The sequence below is a fragment of the Uranotaenia lowii genome, chromosome 2, assembly GCF_029784155.1.
Source record: "Uranotaenia lowii strain MFRU-FL chromosome 2, ASM2978415v1, whole genome shotgun sequence".
In the NCBI taxonomy this organism is placed as follows: Eukaryota; Metazoa; Arthropoda; class Insecta; order Diptera; family Culicidae; genus Uranotaenia; species Uranotaenia lowii.
In genome coordinates, this window is record NC_073692.1 from 166065213 (window position 1) to 166087112 (window position 21900).

At 35.8% G+C, this 21900-nt stretch overlaps 1 protein-coding gene across 3 annotated transcripts in view; it reads right to left on the reverse strand.

The window, feature by feature from the left end:
• The window catches only part of LOC129745155 (protein naked cuticle homolog), a 503284-nt gene that overhangs the window by 97613 nt on the left and 383771 nt on the right, over positions 1–21900 (reverse strand). For all 3 annotated transcript variants that reach the window (XM_055738069.1, XM_055738070.1, XM_055738071.1), the window contains one exon: positions 264–689. In XM_055738069.1, the coding sequence (XP_055594044.1) occupies positions 264–689 (426 nt within the window). The remainder of the gene's footprint in view (positions 1–263; positions 690–21900) is intronic.

The window sequence follows — 21900 nt, forward strand, 5'->3', positions numbered from 1 at the left end:
AAAGCGCCTACCAATAATTCAAAAGGCTACTGGCGTCGTCATGCTGCCAGCATCAAATGTAACAAGATAAATATGAAATTACGAATAAAATGAATATAATGGAAAGCAGAAGGCCCGGTCCGAACGTCGAAATCTCAGCTCAGCGATTCCTAAAAAGCCCCGGGACTGTAGATGAAGTCGTTAGGAGGTCTTGTATAAGTAAAACATCTACATATTCTAGTACAAAAAAAAATGAAGAAGGCAAAAGCAGCCGAAGCACTTACTTCCAATTTGTCCATTACGCGCCGACGACGAGGAGCAACATTCCGGGCAGGACGAGGTCGATGAAGATGCTGAACCTCCTGCCCCGGCCGATGGGTGACAGTGATGGTGATGATGATGGTGATGGTGGTGGTGTTGATGCGGGTGGTGGTGTTGCGGTGCAGCGGCTGCCGGATTGTGGTGGCAACCAGCAAGGGGCCCAGTCGTTAGGGGCCTTGGCTGTTGCTGGTGCGGGGGCTGTGTAGTTGCTACTTCTGTTCCAGCGGAAGCGGCAAGGGCGGATGATGATGATGACGATGCAGCAGGACAAGTACCGTAACTGCCGGATCCCGGACACGAAACGTCGTAGCAGGACGACTGTTCACGGGCAGCACCGACGGCCGCAGTTAGATCATCTTTGGTGAATTTGTTCTCCGGTGAGCTGGCCACTGCAAAGAAAGAGGTCGGAGAAGGGGAATCGACGCATGGGGCGGTAGAGAGAAGAAAAAATTATAGTAATGAAGAAATAATGGCCCAAATCGGGCGGGTGGGAGGTGTGTTGGCGTTTTTTGTGGGTGTAAGGTAGATGAAACGGATTGAATTTTTCGAGGTTATTGATTAGCCAATTAGAATTTAAAAAATTGTTTAGACAAAATTTTACACTTGAAGAAGATTTTTTGAATGTTTAAGTCTTAAAATTTTTTAAGATATTACAGATAGCAAATGAATTTAAAAAAATATTATTTATTGAAAAACACTTAGATATCGGATAATTAACTTCATCAAAAAAGATAAAAATTTGTTTATTACCTGCCGTTCAGCGAACTCGTTCACTAACTTATTACCAAATCAACTATAATTATGGAACCTTTAAAAAACGAACAACTCTACTAATTAACTAATCAAACTATTCCAAAGTTCTACTTCCAAAAACAACTACAAAAGCAAACTTCAATTCTATAAGCGATTAACCCAACTCAGAACTCATCTAGGACGTAGGTATTAGTCGATGAATTGATACTATCAATAAACCGTTGTCAAAGTTTCAAGAGGCATTAAAACACCGGCAACGGAGCCGTAGCTTCCCAATCAAAAATCCTTGTCATCACAAACGCAAAAAGGAAATGGGGGTTGGAGATGAAATTTGAGACCCGGCCAAAGTTTCAAACCCTCTCACACCCCCTTTTTCCCAGAAAATCGGAGGAAAATTCGATTCGCGTTTGCTTTCGTTTTTCCGACGCAAACAAACTAACCGAGATTAGACGGGTTGAGAGGTTTCTGCTTGCCGGCTGCTTGAAGTCGAGGCGAGAAAATTGAAACCGGAAAACTTTTGGAGAGGTGTGATCGTCGAAGCTAATTGAAATTCTTATCTCATGCTCGGCTAGCTAGTCTATTAATTTAGCTTCGGATGTTTTGGTGGCTAACGAGGACCGCACTCGTGGATGATATCTTTATCATCTTCATTTTCATCATTTTCATGGTTTTCAGCTTTAGACGGTCGATTTAAAGGGTGTTTGGATCAAAAGGTGGTCAACTTGAATTCGCAGTAGTTGTTTTTTCCTATCATTCATATAAACACCTGAAAACTCCTGATTGTATTTATTCAAATTTTGACATTAGATCTTTAGTTATCAAAATGACGTATAAGCAAGTGAAGCTATGAATCAACATTTTGTGCATGTTTCGTGAAAATCCAAACTACACGCACCCAGAATTATCAAAATCATTGAATGTGTTAAAATCAACCGTCACCAATGTGATAAAAGTATTAGGGAAATGTTTGTCGACAACTGAGAAGCCTGGATCTGGGGGAAATCGAAATCGGGAAGCCGCTGTGACGAACAAAAGAGTGGCTAGCGCTTTCCTCTTCGTTCAAGATGTCGCAAATAAGTTGGGAATATCGTCTACAACCGTGCATGAAGGCACGGTGAAAAACATCCGGATTATCGACTTGTTCTTGCAAGGTAGCGACTCCAAATCGCAAAGATAAGATATGAAGGCAAAATCAAGATCTCGGATACTGTAAACGAGAATGTTGCCAAAGTTTGAAAGCGTGGTAAAGTCTTATTCAGCAACCGGAAGGGAAAAATCGCAGACATTTTGAAACATATGAAACTATCAAAGTATGCCAAGAAATATCTCGTTTTGCAAGTTATCTTTACCTGTGGCTTGAGAAGTCACATTTTAGTTGAAACCGGGCCGTCAACCAGGAAATTTACGTAAAATAATGTCTTCAAATGCGTTTTGGCCGGATTTGGCATCCTGCCATTATGGAAGAGAGGCCATGCAGTGGTATGCTGCTAACAACATGCACGTTGTGCCCAAGGATAAAAACTCTCAACACGCCAGAACTTTGCCCAATCAAAATATATTGGAAGATAGTTAAGCAAACAAAGTAAGAAGACCCAACAAACTGTTAGCATCGAGAAGCGTTCTGCGGCAAAGAAAGTGGATAAGGTTATTGTATAAAATGACAGGCGTCAAACCAAAATCTCGCAAATTTGGATGGTTCGACCGGAATCTTACCTGTTTATTTATCCCATCTTGTATACATATTGAACATCAAAAAGAAAAATAATTTGATGTTTTCAATAAACATATAATCGATTCACACGCAATATAGTTTGACCACTTTTAGATCCGGACACCCTTTATTGGGATGAACTTAGGAAAAGCAGAGGATTAAAGCCATCATTTTGTGGAAGGGTTGGTTGATAGTGTTTTCTATTTTAAATCATGGGTCTTGACATAAAGTGCATGATTCTGATTAATTTTCAATAATGTATTCCAGTTTTTAACCATTGAAATTATTTATAACTTTAAACGAAAAAAAATTAGGAAGATTGATTGATATCTGTTTTAATTAAATTGTCAAACGCTGATGGTATTACATATATCATCTTTCATTTGAGAGCAAGGCCGTGCAAACGGGGGAGTTTCGGAGGTTCATCTCAACTCCTCCCTCCCTCCCCATGGAGATTTTTCGCAAGTAAAATTTTCAGATCAATTAAAATTAGTTCCCCTTAGTAACCAGGAATTTGTTGATTCCAAATGGTTTTCAAAGGGACCATTCAAATACTACGTAACGCGTTTAAGGGGGAGGGTTACACCCTTGTTACGCTTGTTACGATTTGTGGAATGTGGATAGAAAATCTGAGACGACTGTGTTACGTAGGGAAGAGGGGGAGTTGAAAAAGATCGAAAATTGCGCTACGTAATGTTTGAACGGCCTAAAAAATAATTGTTTATGAAAATGTCAAAAACTTGGCTCACCTTTGGCGGAATGCAATGTGGTGGAAACAAGGTGATGAAGAAACACGCACACTAATACAGAACTCGTTATTCAAGAAGTAAAAAGGTAAACAAAGCCTACGTCACTTGCCAGGATGTTTATATATCCTAGGCGAGAATCGTAAACAGCAGTGGCAATGATTTTTTTTTCTCTATGGTTTTCGCTGTTGGTTGTTTTTTTGGACATGCAACTGACGTCACAAATTGTCATGGTTTCAATGTTTACAAAAAAAAACTTTTACTAACACTTAGCACGGGATTTCCATCGCCACCTGAGATGTGTATACAGGTTGGGCGGAATGTAGTCCTAAATCACTCTAGACCATTGAAATTTAATCTTACTTAATATATGGTCATCACGAATTGACATTAATTTTTAATTGTATGAAGAAGTTCAATAAAACTTTTGTATTGAAACTTAAATCTTGACACAAAAAACCCCTACCTAAAGAATGGGTTTTTGATAAGAAGTGTAACTAAATATTTAAGTTTTTAATTTGAGACCAACTTTTTCTGCTTCCAAAATTCATGCATCGAATACTCATTTTATTCTTCAACAAGTTGGAAGCCATGCTTAAGTTGTTCAATTCTCATAAAAGTCAGTAAAATTAACAAAAATAAAATTCAAAAACCTTGTATGTATGCATTTTTTATTTTCAATCTTTTTCAATACAAAAAAAAAATCATGTCATTATAAATTTTGTTTGCTCTTATCAATGTTCATCTTGACATTAAAACGGGTTTTGATAAATTATACAACGCCATCAGATTCACATTTTTTCAAGGAGCAAAAAATTTAGGAACAGATTATGATTAATTTGGGGTTTTTTCTAAAAGCTTTAATTTTTGGAATAACTTTTGAAAACAGGCAAAAATCGTTTTAAAAATCTCTGCATGTTTTGACAAAACCTTAAAAAATTTAAAATAAATATTTAAAATCAACTAGCTGACCCGGTAAACTTCGTTTTACCTTCTAAAGTATAAATCGTAATAAATGTTTAATTTCATCTACAGGTCCTTAACTGCATTGTGCTCGCCAATAGATTCTTATGGAAATCGTAACAAATAAAGTTTTATTTGTATTGGGACCCCCTATCATCAAAAGTGAGATCCTTGAAACTATTATACAAACCATCTCTGACCCAAAAAACCCTCGGATACCAAATTTCACTTCATTCCGACCGACCATTTATACGTGACGTTATTACAAAGAAAACGCCTCCATTTTTATATATAAGATGTGAAGAAGAGATGAGAAGAGATAATTTTGTATGGGGACCCCCCTTTCATAAAAAGTGAGATTCTTGAAAGTATTATACAAACCATCTCTGACCCAAAAAACCCTCGGATACCAAATTTCACTTCATTCCGACCGACCATTCATACGTGATGTTATTACAAAGAAAACGCCTCCATTTTTATATATAAGATGTGAAGAAGAGATGAGAAGAGATAACTTTGTATGGGGACCCCCCTTTCATAAAAAGTGAGATTCTTGAAACTATTATACAAACCATCTCTGACCCAAAAAACCCTCGGATACCAAATTTCACTTCATTCCGACCGACCATTTATACGTGATGTTATTACAAAGAAAACGCCTCCATTTTTATATATAAGATGTGAAGAGATAATTTTGTATGGGGACCCCCCTTTCATAAAAAGTGAGATTCTTGAAACTATTATACAAACCATCTCTGACCCAAAAAACCCTCGGATACCAAATTTCACTTCATTCCGACCGACCATTCATACGTGATGTTATCACAAAGAAAACGCCTCCATTTTTATATATAAGAAGATGTGAAGAAGAGATGAGAAGAGATAACTTTGTATGGGGACCCCCCTTTCATAAAAAGTGAGATTCTTGAAACTATTATACAAACCATCTCTGACCCAAAAAACCCTCGGATACCAAATTTCACTTCATTCCGACCGACCATTCATACGTGATGTTATCACAAAGAAAACGCCTCCATTTTTATATATAAGATGTGAAGAAGAGATGAGAAGAGATAACTTTGTATGGGGACCCCCCTTTCATAAAAAGTGAGATTCTTGAAACTATTATACAAACCATCTCTGACCCAAAAAACCCTCGGATACCAAATTTCACTTCATTCCGACCGACCATTCATACATGATGTTATCACAAAGAAAACGCCTCCATTTTTATATATAAGATGTGAAGAAGAGATGAGAAGAGATAACTTTGTATGGGGACCCCCCTTTCATAAAAAGTGAGATTCTTGAAACTATTATACAAACCATCTCTGACCCAAAAAACCCTCGGATACCAAATTTCACTTCATTCCGACCGACCATTCATACGTGATGTTATTACAAAGAAAACGCCTCCATTTTTATATATAAGACTAGCTGACCCGGTAAACTTCGTTTTACCTTCTAAAGTATAAATCGTAATAAATGTTTAATTTCATCTACAGGTCCTTAACTGCATTGTGCTCGCCAATAGATTCTTATGGAAATCGTAACAAATAAAGTTTTATTTGTATTGGGACCCCCTATCATCAAAAGTGAGATCCTTGAAACTATTATACAAACCATCTCTGACCCAAAAAACCCTCGGATACCAAATTTCACTTCATTCCGACCGACCATTTATACGTGACGTTATTACAAAGAAAACGCCTCCATTTTTATATATAAGATGTGAAGAAGAGATGAGAAGAGATAATTTTGTATGGGGACCCCCCTTTCATAAAAAGTGAGATTCTTGAAAGTATTATACAAACCATCTCTGACCCAAAAAACCCTCGGATACCAAATTTCACTTCATTCCGACCGACCATTCATACGTGATGTTATTACAAAGAAAACGCCTCCATTTTTATATATAAGATGTGAAGAAGAGATGAGAAGAGATAACTTTGTATGGGGACCCCCCTTTCATAAAAAGTGAGATTCTTGAAACTATTATACAAACCATCTCTGACCCAAAAAACCCTCGGATACCAAATTTCACTTCATTCCGACCGACCATTTATACGTGATGTTATTACAAAGAAAACGCCTCCATTTTTATATATAAGATGTGAAGAGATAATTTTGTATGGGGACCCCCCTTTCATAAAAAGTGAGATTCTTGAAACTATTATACAAACCATCTCTGACCCAAAAAACCCTCGGATACCAAATTTCACTTCATTCCGACCGACCATTCATACGTGATGTTATCACAAAGAAAACGCCTCCATTTTTATATATAAGAAGATGTGAAGAAGAGATGAGAAGAGATAACTTTGTATGGGGACCCCCCTTTCATAAAAAGTGAGATTCTTGAAACTATTATACAAACCATCTCTGACCCAAAAAACCCTCGGATACCAAATTTCACTTCATTCCGACCGACCATTCATACGTGATGTTATCACAAAGAAAACGCCTCCATTTTTATATATAAGATGTGAAGAAGAGATGAGAAGAGATAACTTTGTATGGGGACCCCCCTTTCATAAAAAGTGAGATTCTTGAAACTATTATACAAACCATCTCTGACCCAAAAAACCCTCGGATACCAAATTTCACTTCATTCCGACCGACCATTCATACATGATGTTATCACAAAGAAAACGCCTCCATTTTTATATATAAGATGTGAAGAAGAGATGAGAAGAGATAACTTTGTATGGGGACCCCCCTTTCATAAAAAGTGAGATTCTTGAAACTATTATACAAACCATCTCTGACCCAAAAAACCCTCGGATACCAAATTTCACTTCATTCCGACCGACCATTCATACGTGATGTTATTACAAAGAAAACGCCTCCATTTTTATATATAAGATGTGAAGAGATAATTTTGTATGGGGACCCCCCTTTCATAGAAAGTGAGATTCTTGAAACTATTATACAAACCATCTCTGACCCAAAAAACCCTCGGATACCAAATTTCACTTCATTCCGACCGACCATTCATACGTGATGTTATCACAAAGAAAACGCCTCCATTTTTATATATAAGATGTGAAGAAGAGATGAGAAGAGATAACTTTGTATGGGGACCCCCCTTTCATAAAAAGTGAGATTCTTGAAACTATTATACAAACCATCTCTGACCCAAAAAACCCTCGGATACCAAATTTCACTTCATTCCGACCGACCATTCATACGTGATGTTATTACAAAGAAAACGCCTCCATTTTTATATATAAGATGTGAAGAGATAATTTTGTATGGGGACCCCCCTTTCATAAAAAGTGAGATTCTTGAAACTATTATACAAACCATCTCTGACCCAAAAAACCCTCGGATACCAAATTTCACTTCATTCCGACCGACCATTCATACGTGATGTTATCACAAAGAAAACGCCTCCATTTTTATATATAAGATGTGAAGAAGAGATGAGAAGAGATAACTTTGTATGGGGACCCCCCTTTCATAAAAAGTGAGATTCTTGAAACTATTATACAAACCATCTCTGACCCAAAAAACCCTCGGATACCAAATTTCACTTCATTCCGACCGACCATTCATACGTGATGTTATTACAAAGAAAACGCCTCCATTTTTATATATAAGATGTGAAGAGATAATTTTGTATGGGGACCCCCCTTTCATAAAAAGTGAGATTCTTGAAACTATTATACAAACCATCTCTGACCCAAAAAACCCTCGGATACCAAATTTCACTTCATTCCGACCGACCATTCATACGTGATGTTATCACAAAGAAAACGCCTCCATTTTTATATATAAGATGTGAAGAAGAGATGAGAAGAGATAACTTTGTATGGGGACCCCCCTTTCATAAAAAGTGAGATTCTTGAAACTATTATACAAACCATCTCTGACCCAAAAAACCCTCGGATACCAAATTTCACTTCATTCCGACCGACCATTCATACGTGATGTTATCACAAAGAAAACGCCTCCATTTTTATATATAAGATGTGAAGAGATAATTTTGTATGGGGACCCCCCTTTCATAGAAAGTGAGATTCTTGAAACTATTATACAAACCATCTCTGACCCAAAAAACCCTCGGATACCAAATTTCACTTCATTCCGACCGACCATTCATACGTGATGTTATCACAAAGAAAACGCCTCCATTTTTATATATAAGATGTGAAGAAGAGATGAGAAGAGATAACTTTGTATGGGGACCCCCCTTTCATAAAAAGTGAGATTCTTGAAACTATTATACAAACCATCTCTGACCCAAAAAACCCTCGGATACCAAATTTCACTTCATTCCGACCGACCATTCATACGTGATGTTATTACAAAGAAAACGCCTCCATTTTTATATATAAGATGTGAAGAGATAATTTTGTATGGGGACCCCCCTTTCATAAAAAGTGAGATTCTTGAAACTATTATACAAACCATCTCTGACCCAAAAAACCCTCGGATACCAAATTTCACTTCATTCCGACCGACCATTCATACGTGATGTTATCACAAAGAAAACGCCTCCATTTTTATATATAAGATGTGAAGAAGAGATGAGAAGAGATAACTTTGTATGGGGACCCCCCTTTCATAAAAAGTGAGATTCTTGAAACTATTATACAAACCATCTCTGACCCAAAAAACCCTCGGATACCAAATTTCACTTCATTCCGACCGACCATTCATACGTGATGTTATTACAAAGAAAACGCCTCCATTTTTATATATAAGATGTGAAGAGATAATTTTGTATGGGGACCCCCCTTTCATAAAAAGTGAGATTCTTGAAACTATTATACAAACCATCTCTGACCCAAAAAACCCTCGGATACCAAATTTCACTTCATTCCGACCGACCATTCATACGTGATGTTATCACAAAGAAAACGCCTCCATTTTTATATATAAGATGTGAAGAAGAGATGAGAAGAGATAACTTTGTATGGGGACCCCCCTTTCATAAAAAGTGAGATTCTTGAAACTATTATACAAACCATCTCTGACCCAAAAAACCCTCGGATACCAAATTTCACTTCATTCCGACCGACCATTCATACGTGATGTTATCACAAAGAAAACGCCTCCATTTTTATATATAAGATTATCCACTTTCTTCAAGACCACAAGCCTCCATTGAACTTCTGCGAAAAAAGTTATAAAAGATTTCTATTTTTTTTCCTATACCCCATTTTGTAAAATACGGGAAATGAAACGATTTCTTTTTAAATTTAAACTTAATTGAATTTGAGAAAGATTTTTTAAAAGGAAACATTAAATCCATTTGCAGGTGTTGTGGCCATGAAAAGCCATAGGACTGTAGGACGGAGGGGCCTTGGCAAAACTACCACTGCTTGCCCTTCCCCCCTCAGGGGTAAGGCTTTGACAACCCCTGGTGGTTGCCAAACAGTGGAGGCAGGTCCGCAGACTGTCTGCCTGGGGGCCAAGGCCGGGACAATGTGAGCGCTCGGGAAAACTACCACTGATGGTCCGCTCCCCTCGTGGAATTGGACCTGAAGAGACAACCACGCATGGTTGTCCCATCAGTGGAGGCAGGTCCTCATGACGCTGCCTGGCGGCCGAGGCTCGGGGGGATCTCGATCGCCTGGTTGACCGAGATCCAAAACTCTTTCTGGATGGAAGGGCTCTGAAAAGAGCCGATTGTGGCAGCTGGACCCGGGAGCAAGGCGTCGGAGCGAAGCAGCGAAGAAGAACAAGACACTCTTTCTTGATTAGATTTTAGATCTATTTATTCTCTATTCACTTATATCCAAGGATGGTCTAAATCCACTCGTTCACTCAATCGCGATACACTCTTCAACGATTCACTCAAGCGCTCTTTCGGATCTCGCGAATCTTTGTCTGAACCGAACGCTGGGGGAAAAAGAATAACGTTGATCGAATCTGATTGTGAGTGCTGCTGGTTTTGAACGTTGGGCGCTTGCATACGGGCAGGTTTGAATCATGCAATGATGCAATCATCGACTTTCCTGGCTCCAGATATTCGTTCGCTGATCCGATTCAACTGGTTCAACTGAAAGAAGGAATCGAATCGGCAAATGATTGGCCCGCCGTTCGTTCAGACATCTTTCAATCGCCGCACACAGTATTTAACAAAAAAAATCATTGCGGCCAAACGGTACACGGTAGACATTTCAATTCTTCGCAACATGTTAATATTTTTTTATGATCTTTATTATTTTCAAAAAAAAACTGATTTTATTGCCAAGGGATATGAAAAACAAGTTAAAACTTTGATGTACCGTAAACTGGGGGAACTTTGATTAACATGAATGTTTTGCAGAAAATCATCATTAACTTAGGATAAAGATAAAATATCTGCAAACTGTTTACTACTTTTGAAAGCCTATGAATTGAGCTACAAATAAGCTTAATTTGGTTTTTATAAGAAGATTTTTTATATTACTTAAACTATAATTTCAAAATCTCAAAATATCTCGTTTTTTGAAGGCTCACAAACAAACATCTCTTCTGATCAAATTTAAGCATTTAGGAGCAAATGGGTTGGTTAATGCTAAAGTTCAACTTTTTTCTTGTTGTAAGTTTAGTTTAAGTGTTATTTTTATGGTCATTTGATGATAGTTTTTGAATATTAAAAAAAGTCATTTTCCATGAAAAAGCCCGAGAAGAAACAATGGCTAAAATCCTATCAAATGGTTAAGTTTGAAGAAAAAAATGAACATGGGAACAGAGCGAGGATTTAGGAAATTGCATGAAGATAAAATTTCATTTGTTTTTAAGGTAAAAAAATATATTGAGAATTGTTTATATTTTGCCCCTAAATGTATGCAGCAACATTGTCCATCTTTTGAGTATATTTGTTTCGAGATAAAATTTGAAAGCATGTTAAAATACATTTATCAAATTTGGGAACTTTTGTGGTAGTAATAGAGAACACTATCAAATTTTTTTTTTTTTGAAAATTAAGGTTTTAAGTCAATAATCAACTTTCCCAAAGATCGCCAAAAATTTTGACTTTTGAGAGAAAAGTTATTGAAGTTTTGTTTTTGAAAATTTTGTCCAAATTTGCAAAAACGGGTATTGTAAGTTGTTGAATGAGCTCAAATATTCATCGTCAAATATTTAATGACTTCCTTGAGTGATGTGAGGAATAGGTGTAATCAAATTTTTTGGGTCTTTTGCATAATTCAATTTTTGTTTTAAGTGTTGTATCTCTGAAACAAGAACATTTAATTAATAATATAATATAATTAATTGATTCAAAAAAAATCTTTCCATGTGTTTCCATGTACGCTTGTTTGTTTATCAGTTATCAAAAATCAATTTTACCCAAAACTGACCAATTTTAAAATTTACACACGCCATTTCACCAAAACTAGAGGAGAGAGACTAAATTTGACAAATGTTTTGAATTTTAAGACGCAAAATTTTTCCAAAATCCGTTTTGAAACAAAGGTACCAAAAATGCTGTTTCCCTGTGTTATTTATTAATATAAAAATGAAGATTAGTTTGGATTAAAATTTGTTCAAATTTGAAACTAATCATGAGTTTTTTTTTCATCACAAAAGGCTAAATTTAGATGAAAAAATAACAACACTATGAAAAAAAAATTGGCAAATGTGGTAAATATATGAACAATGAATGTATGATGAAAACATTATAAACTTATGATTAAACCATCGCAAAGTTTAGACAAAAAATTTACAAAAAAAAAAATAACAAAAATATTCAAAATTCTATTAAAACTGCGCCACAGAAAACCATCACAGAAGTTTTGGTTCAAATCACAGAATTCGAGAATTTTTTTTTATCAAAAACATAGTTATTTTTTTGGAAACCTTGGGCTTGAATAATCAATTGTTTCTTGTCTTAAATCATTCTTGATGGAGCTTTGAACTTGCTCAAAGAATTGAAACTTTTTTTTATAATGTTTCATGTATTTTTCAATACATGTTAACAAAAACAGTCGAAAAACGGAAGAATACACAAAAAAGTTATGAAGTATTTAAAGTTAATAATTGGAGATATTATTTTAATAATAAGATGAACTAGTTTTATAACCTCTTTTCACCGATAATGAAATTGGATACATTTCTTTTTTCATTACATTTACACCCATCATCTCTTAAGCTGGTGTATACACATTTCTTAAAATCGAAAATGGTAATATTTTGCTTTAAAAACGGTTTTTGATAAAAGTAGTTTCTGAATTATCAATTTCATAATCCAAACAACAAATCAAATGTATTAATGATACTACTCATCATAAAAAAGGATCCACCTAATGCTGACGCTCGAGCTACTTTCAGAAGCCCCCGAACGCAGGCAACCAAACTGTAGCAAAACCAACTTTGCGAGCAGAACGAATGATCGGATGCGGTCGAAAGAATTGCAATCATCAATCGCTCGCTGATGATATTCGTCTGCGATTCTTCTGTGCAGAATCATCTTCCAAAGCAATCGCTTGATGATTGGATCATAGGATGGCAGACAGGCAACCCAATCGCCTCCTGAATGAACGAAAGAGGTTGGCCGGAAAGTCCGATTGGTTCGCTCACTGAGTGCCATCGTGTGTAATTTTTTCGAATGCGTTCAGGGAATGGGTTACCTCAAAGAGTGAGAGAATCATTTTATGTTCGTCGATTTATTCGCCAATCACCATCCTTGCTTATATCTACTATATACACTTTATATATACACTTTTCTTCCGTGCCATCTTGACGGTTTGGCGGTTTGATTACGACTGACTCGAGGCGCATCAAAGAATGCGCCCTTAAATAGGCTGACGAACAAGCACACAAGCACGTGCTTGCATCAGATGGAACCGCCTCGAACCTTCTAGGCGCTTTCAGCGAGAGCAGCCGGTTGCTCTCTCAGTGCGGTATTCTCTCGTGCATTCAGCGTCGCTCTCTCCAACTTCAGTCCACTGGTTGGACTGAACAGCAGGATTTAACAAATTTTTTCATTGAAATAAAACAATTTTTTCAAACTTTCTTCTGCAATGTCAGCAGTGCTAATAATGATATGTTTTCAAATTTTGAAAAATTGTAGAATTGAATTTTTTATCATTTCTCATTATCTTCATCTACATATTATTCCTTAATTATATTAAGCACAAGAAACAAATTCGGAATCAATTTTTGTTTCATTTAGACTTTCGTTCGTCAACTGATAAACTATTTATCGCTGATTGATTTTACTAAAAACTCAACCTAACTTAATTTTAAAACTCTTCAACATCACATTATCAAAACTAAAGGTGACAGACAAAAATTTAAACTTCAGGACGCCGAAATCTATCAAATTTTTATAACATAGGCTCCAAAATGCTGTTTCCTTGAGAAATCAATTAAATTCATTAAATAAGTATAAAAAATGGCAAAATGTTTCTACTGCAAAAATTCCTTACCTTTTTCATCTTCATATTCTGTTTCATATTCTGTTTCATATTCTGTTTCATATTCTGTTTTCATTTTCAAATAAATTTACAATGCTGTATAGACACGTTTTTTAGTGGTACCGAATTTTTTATTCAAACTGTTTAATTTTTTTGTATTTTTAGTATGTCTTTCTTTTTCAATCCTGATTTTTTTATTTTTGAAAAAATCATCTTCTTGGACGCGTATGGATTTAAATTTTTGATAACAAAAACACAGTTTTTCCATTTTGTCCTTTCCAGAACAATAAATAACGATCACGAAAAGAAGACGACAAAATATTCAGAGCTTTAAATTTTATATCACAAACCTTCGTTCGAAAATAAAAAATGTGCCACTCTTTTTTATAAATCATCTTTCTTGAATCGATCATAGCTTTTTGATTATTCAATTAAAGGTTCGGAAAATGATTTGAAGTACCAGCTGAAAAGCTAAATTTTAATGGGCATTGTTCACTTAAATATGTAGATGCTTAGTATTTTCAATATTTCAAACAGTGTTTTTATTTCTACCAGTTCCTTAATGATCATTCAAGAAATCTCCCATTATCCAACCTAAACATTGGCAGTTTAAGCTTTTAATGAAGAGTATAACATGTTGTTTTATAATCCCTTCAATTGAAAATGAAGAAAAGAAATTTTCATTAAGATGATCAATATTCATACTTATTTTGCTGAACTTTTTTTTTTATCATGGCTTATTTCAAACCTGGTATGACATTTATATGAAAATTGTGTTGTGATTTCTTTTTAAATCTTGTGTTGTATTTTATTTATTATATTTCTGTGCATTTATTCTAATATCCGAAGCTTTTAATTCTCGAAATTTCAATTCGAATTAAATTTCGGATGCTTCTGAAATATTGCTTTGAATTTGTAAACTATACTGTTTAAATTTTTTATATAAAATAACATTTGACATTTAAGGTCTTCAAAACCGAAATATAATGCCAAACGATTTTTAATATTTTTTCTGTATTAGAAGGAATATTCATGTTTTTAAAATTTAAATGGCCTTGAATTGTTTTATTTGTATGTTCTTATAAAGGTTTATGAGTTTGGGAGATTTCAATACTATATGATAGCTCAAAATAAACTTATGAAAACTGAAAATTTAAATGAAAACTTTAAATAAAAAATAGGACTCGAGAATCTTTCAAAATTTACTATTGAATTTAACTTACTCTGAATTATCAACCAAAGAGAAGAAAAAGGACAAACTAAACAAAATGTAAAATTGTATATGATCTCATCCTTGCGACCACCCAACATTCCCTCAGTTGTTATTTTGCTTTATTTACAAAAAAAAGTCTCACTGTTTTGAATGTAGTTTTTTAAACATTATTTTTAATAAAAACTTATTTTATCATAACTTTTATTCATAACGTAAACTTCAGAAATATAAAATTTTCAGAACACAAATTTTCACGACTTAATCTCTCATATATCAATAACCACTTTAACTAGAAAAAAAAATATAACACAGGAAATAGTATTTCCAGTTCAATTTGTCCCTTTGAGTACTGTTAGCACAGAGAACAAACGTACAAGCTCGAACAAAAATCGTCAAAAAGGTGTGTAAAATTTCAAATGCTATCGCCATAAAAAATACGTTAGAAATTGACTACAAACAGTGCTATCTATTGCGCCGTTCAGAAGTTACAAATAAATTTTAAAGTGCCCAGTTTTCGAAAAGGCGTAATCGTATATGAACTCACAAAAAATCAATTCAATGTCTCAGTTAAATGGACGGCTTTAATTTATTGTTAAATAAATGAAATCAAAGTTACTTTTAACTGGGCGAAATTTCACTTTCTTTATTTTTGCACTACTATGACAGTTCAGATAACTAACAGCATTGGTATAAGTTTTCGCACTTCTTGAACAGTAATTTATGTTAGAGAATGCATCTGCTATGTCCAGTCAAATACAAGAACATTCTTAACGATTAGTCTCACCCAGTAGTACTGATTCAAGGCATCTCAAAGCGGGTTACTTTCACATAGCACTTTAGCATCCAGCTGTTTTAAACTTTGTATTTCTAACAAATTTGAAGGAAAAAGATAATAACCTTTTATGATTATTTTTTTTTTCATGCTTCATGATTATTTTCTTGAAGCATGCTTAGCAGCTCATACGACCTATAGAAAACTTACTGAAACTTAGTCAGTTTGTTTTGACAGTTCTCTCTGGTGTGTTTGGAGACATCTGGAGGCCCAGCCAAAAATCCAAAATGGTTCAAAAAGGGTGTTAGGATTTTTACACAAGTTTCGTGGGCTAGCTTGTCTGTTCTCTGTGCTGTTAGTGTGTACAAAATGAAAAGATGCGCTGATAAAAATTGAAAAGTATAACAACTCGAACAGTATACGTGAATCAATCGAAGGATTTTGTTGTCGATGAGGGTTTTTTTTAATGATATTTCAATTGATCGAACTTACTGTTTCTTCATTAGAAACATAAAAATTTATCTAAGACAAATGAGACCGGAACAAATATCAAATTCTTTTCTTGTAGCTCCCACCTAGAAAAAACTTTAAGTTGTTCCAAGATTTGCTGTCTCTGATTTATTTTCTTTATTGTTTGAAAGTCTGGTAGAAAAATAAATTCGACCAAAACAACTGAAATGAGATTTCCAGATAAGCAGTAAATTCGAAAAATATGCAACACTTTGTTTTGTGAATAAACTATGAATGCATGAATGGAAATTTATGAAATTTTTCATGTATTGTTGATAAGTGCAATTTCTTTTAAGTACTGTCAAGACATTTCAGAAATAGCGTCCAATGAAAATGTTTTTTCGATTGCAATTTTTGGGCACCACGCGCGCCATCTATATTGTTTACTATGAACCACTCTTTTTTACAAGAGGAGGCTATTTTTGATAACGTTTTCTATTTCCTGAAGCCTGGCCTTAAAAAATTACTCAAAATTTTGAATTTGGTAGAAGTTATAACAAATTTAGCCGTTTTTGTCCTCCTTTGGCTAAAATCCAGCATATTTGATTTTTAATACCTCCACCTCAGTTTTTGCATAATGGCCTGATTCCAGATTCAGTTGAAACAGAGCATACATTTTATGGAACCTTTATAAGCACAATGTAGGGATAACGGTCGCATTTGGAGGCAGTCTTAGATGTATGCTTAGCCATGCATCGTGTCAATCGTTATGTAACACCCTCTGAATTGAAATTTTAACAGATCACCAGCTTCCTCAAGCCTACTAGAAATCAATTTTTTAATTTTTCCTCGTTGCTTATCTCCTTACATCCGGGTGAGACTTGTCAACGAAAAGATTTTGGCTGGAAACCTGCCTGGTGCTTGCTAATGAGTTCGTTTTGCTGATAATAACCAAGTTGTTGAAAATTTCCCCCCCACTAGCGATCTAAATATTTTGCGCACGATTTGACCACCGTATTTTTTTTACCAGTGGGCAGGATTTTTTTTTCAACCCTGCCCAAAAAACTCGTGGCGGCGAAGCCTAGCCGCTGAAATCCGAACTGTCGACGAGAATCTTGACTGGGACCAGGTGAAGACGCTGGCTCCGGATCGTCAACAGTGGAGGTTTTTACCACGGCCCTATGCACCGGAGGATCGGCGCAGGATCATTAAGTGTAAGTAAGTAAGTGCTGTCCATAAAATTGTCCATGAGCTTCTGTATCAGATGCCATCTTAAAAACCACTTGATAGATTGTGACTAAATTTTTTGACAAAGAATCTCTCCATTATGTGTTTCAAATTTGTTGAAAAAAATTGGTACAAATCAGTTGTGTCAGATTCTACATTCATTTTACAAGAAAACACCATTTTTATGCCCATGGTTTATTAAATTTTTTGGTAAGATTTTTAATTGCTGAATTAAAATCATTCGACAGATTGTGTCTGTCGCCTATAGTTTTGGTGATATGGCGTGTAGAAATTTAAAAATTAATCTGATTTGTGTATAAAAAATAGATCTGTGATAACTGATAAACAAATAAACTTACATGAAAACTGATGCAAGATTATGAATCCATTTTTCATCTTTAATTTTAAAAGTCATATCTTCATAAATCTGAAAAGTATGTATTTTAATCTTTTTTTTTTTTAAATCACTATACTGGAGTTTATTTTAGTCTAGACATAAAGGTGTGAAAAAATATTTCCAGCCTCAGTTCATCCACTGTAGACTACATTATGACACTTCCCACCAATGACATCAATCACATATCGCATTACCGAAGGCCATCCAGACGATGAAAGAAATTTATGTAGAAACTCGCATAAGCATTTTATTCGTTCGATAGCCAGCATCGCCCGAGAATCTCTAGCAATAGCTCCAAAAGTGATCATTCATTTATTTGCACGTGTCTCGTTATGTTGGATTGGTTTGGGGTAATGAAGTTATCAATCGTTGCTGGAACCTATTTCCCCCTCCTTTGTTGGATCCACCCAAAGGCAACTGGCTGAACTTGGCCTCTGACGCGCCATAAGTGGTCATCAAACTTTTTTTCCGTCTCCTGCTTGTATCTCCGCATGAAAATTCAGAATGGCTTCCCTCATTCCCGGAAAAGCAATGGCAAAGAATGATAGAAAGCTTTGGCCCCACGCCACCACGTAGACAAACCAAATCAGCAAAAACTTTATCCGGCTAGATTTCGGACAACTTTTTCCACGAATCGAAGGCCAGATTTTCCATGGGGCCGATGGCTGTCGGTAGGATGGAAAATTTTGATAGAATGGAATCCCGTTGTGAGAGTTCTCGAATAAAGCGAAATTTATCCCAAGGGGACAAAAGTCCGAACCATCATCATGTGGATTGGCTTTACTCCATGGTGATATAAACCAACCCAATTTTTTATGCTGTCCCCCCAAATGTATGTCTGGCTGGTGACAATGGCTAGAGTACAGAATCAGCAGCAGCAGAGCGAATCGAATGTATGATGACCTCCGGCTGAGTGATGTCAAAATGTTGGCAAAAATGGCGAACATGCGTCTATATCATAGATACAATGTCAATGGTGATGTTGGAGAAAATTTAATTTAATTTGTGTGATCTCATAACTCAGGAAATTTCTGTACTTGAAACGTAATTCATGGTTTTGTATGATTGAAATAAAGAGTGGCTACACGCTTGAATTGATTGAAAAATATTCATATTCATGGTTATTTGAAATTGTTCCAGTTTGAACGTATTCAATATCATTTCAACAGAGGGAAACCAGCCTATGGCTGAAAACTTCTCAAATAAAGACATATAAAAAATCATTAAATACAAATGAAAACCATGTTGATTTGGAATCAATTATTTATTTAGAAGGAAAATATTTCTTTATAAATTCTAGGGATCAGCTGACCCGTAACGATCATTTAAGAAAAAAAAAATTTCCAAAAAAAAGATGAGAGTTCATCCCTGCTTTGAAAATGTTGTATTATATAGTTTGTTATAGTATAATAAAAGATATTTTTATTCTTATTTTTGCATGTCCGAAACTTTTGAAAGTAATGAAAAAAACTTCGTGTCATATTTTGTAAAATTTTTCACCAAATAATAATGACTCAAAAAATAAATTTGTTAACATTTTGTAAGCCAACAGCATAGTTGCTCTGCTTCATTAAGCAGAATTTCTAGATGATCCATCAAATGCCATCGAGGTATTCTACTCTACACTAAAAATTTGTTATTATTAATCAAATTTTGATAATGTACTAAGGTTTTTTGATAGTAACAATCTTGACTCAGAACTGATGTCAAAAACTCATAAACTAGACCCAGATTCAGAACTGAGCTACAGTTTTTCAAAATTTTCTCACTAATTGGTAGAAGATAACTCATTTCTGAACACTGAATTCTAAATAAGATTTTGCTCATTTCAGAGATTCTGATTCCTTGTAATCAAAATCGAAACTGTATTTGTGCTTTAATATTTCGGATTATGTATCCAATTTAGGATTCTTGATTTTCGATTCGAATCATCATGAAAAATTGAAATAAAAAGCTGTGTTTGAAATCGTCGTTAAAATTTGGTTTAACATGTACTTCATAATATGATCCATGATTTTTGAAACTCATAAGCATTTTTCAAATTTAGTAAATAATTTTCCGAATATAAAAAAAAACACTTAGAAATCATTTTGATTTTTTGTTTCATTTTAAGATTCTAAGTTCATAAACTTCATTACTATGCAAATTTAAACATATCAAGGCTTCAAAATGGCGATATAGGTTCATCATTTGATCAGATCATTTGATCATTAGATTAGAAATACATAATTTGAAAAAAGAGTAAATATTTAAATCCGAAACATCCGAATTATAGTAATGGATTCATGATTGAGGGCTCCGAAACTGATTTCAATTATTGGCTCATATCTCTAAATTCAGAAACCGTTTTTATGTTCTTTTCAGAAAACGTATTAAATTTCCGAAACAGTCAATACTGATGTTATGAAATCGCTTGGTACATCTTTGTACCTGAAAATGATCACATTTTCATATGTGATGAAAGAAATTAGAGAAACATGAACTATCAAAGAACGAAAGAACATAAGCCGTAAATATCATGAAAATTTCGAAAAAGATACAACGGCTCACCGACAGGACTTGAACCTGCAATCTCCGCTTCGGTACAACGGCGCGTTAGCCAATTCCACCACGGTGAACGTGATGGAACCGGCGAACACGAGCAATCGAGCTCTGCCGATCAACTGCTGGACCTTCTATCGAAACACCATGTATATCCCGCATGTGATCTTTCCCTCTATTGATCTCTCTTGTTTCTCTAACCCCACCCATCGACTCGGGATTTTAGCCGAGCGAGCACATGGTCGATTGCTTCGGGTTTGCCGCAACTTACGGTCAGATGAAGAAGCAATCAGTGCCGCTCAAGGTTCCGAGCAGACCAGTTACACAGGGAGGTGTTGCTCTGTTGAAATCAATACTGATGTTATGAAATCGCTTGGTACATCTTTGTACCTGAAAATGATCACATTTTCATATGTGATGAAAGAAATTAGAGAAACATGAACTATCAAAGAACGAAAGAACATAAGCCGTAAATATCATGAAAATTTCGAAAAAGATACAACGGCTCACCGACAGGACTTGAACCTGCAATCTCCGCTTCGGTACAACGGCGCGTTAGCCAATTCCACCACGGTGAACGTGATGGAACCGGCGAACACGAGCAATCGAGCTCTGCCGATCAACTGCTGGACCTTCTATCGAAACACCATGTATATCCCGCATGTGACACCTCCCTGTGTAACTGGTCTGCTCGGAACCTTGAGCGGCACTGATTGCTTCTTCATCTGACCGTAAGTTGCGGCAAACCCGAAGCAATCGACCATGTGCTCGCTCGGCTAAAATCCCGAGTCGATGGGTGGGGTTAGAGAAACAAGAGAGATCAATAGAGGGAAAGATCACATGCGGGATATACATGGTGTTTCGATAGAAGGTCCAGCAGTTGATCGGCAGAGCTCGATTGCTCGTGTTCGCCGGTTCCATCACGTTCACCGTGGTGGAATTGGCTAACGCGCCGTTGTACCGAAGCGGAGATTGCAGGTTCAAGTCCTGTCGGTGAGCCGTTGTATCTTTTTCGAAATTTTCATGATATTTACGGCTTATGTTCTTTCGTTCTTTGATAGTTCATGTTTCTCTAATTTCTTTCATCACATATGAAAATGTGATCATTTTCAGGTACAAAGATGTACCAAGCGATTTCATAACATCAGTATTGATTTCAACAGAGCAACACCTCCCTGTGTAACTGGTCTGCTCGGAACCTTGAGCGGCACTGATTGCTTCTTCATCTGACCGTAAGTTGCGGCAAACCCGAAGCAATCGACCATGTGCTCGCTCGGCTAAAATCCCGAGTCGATGGGTGGGGTTAGAGAAACAAGAGAGATCAATAGAGGGAAAGATCACATGCGGGATATACATGGTGTTTCGATAGAAGGTCCAGCAGTTGATCGGCAGAGCTCGATTGCTCGTGTTCGCCGGTTCCATCACGTTCACCGTGGTGGAATTGGCTAACGCGCCGTTGTACCGAAGCGGA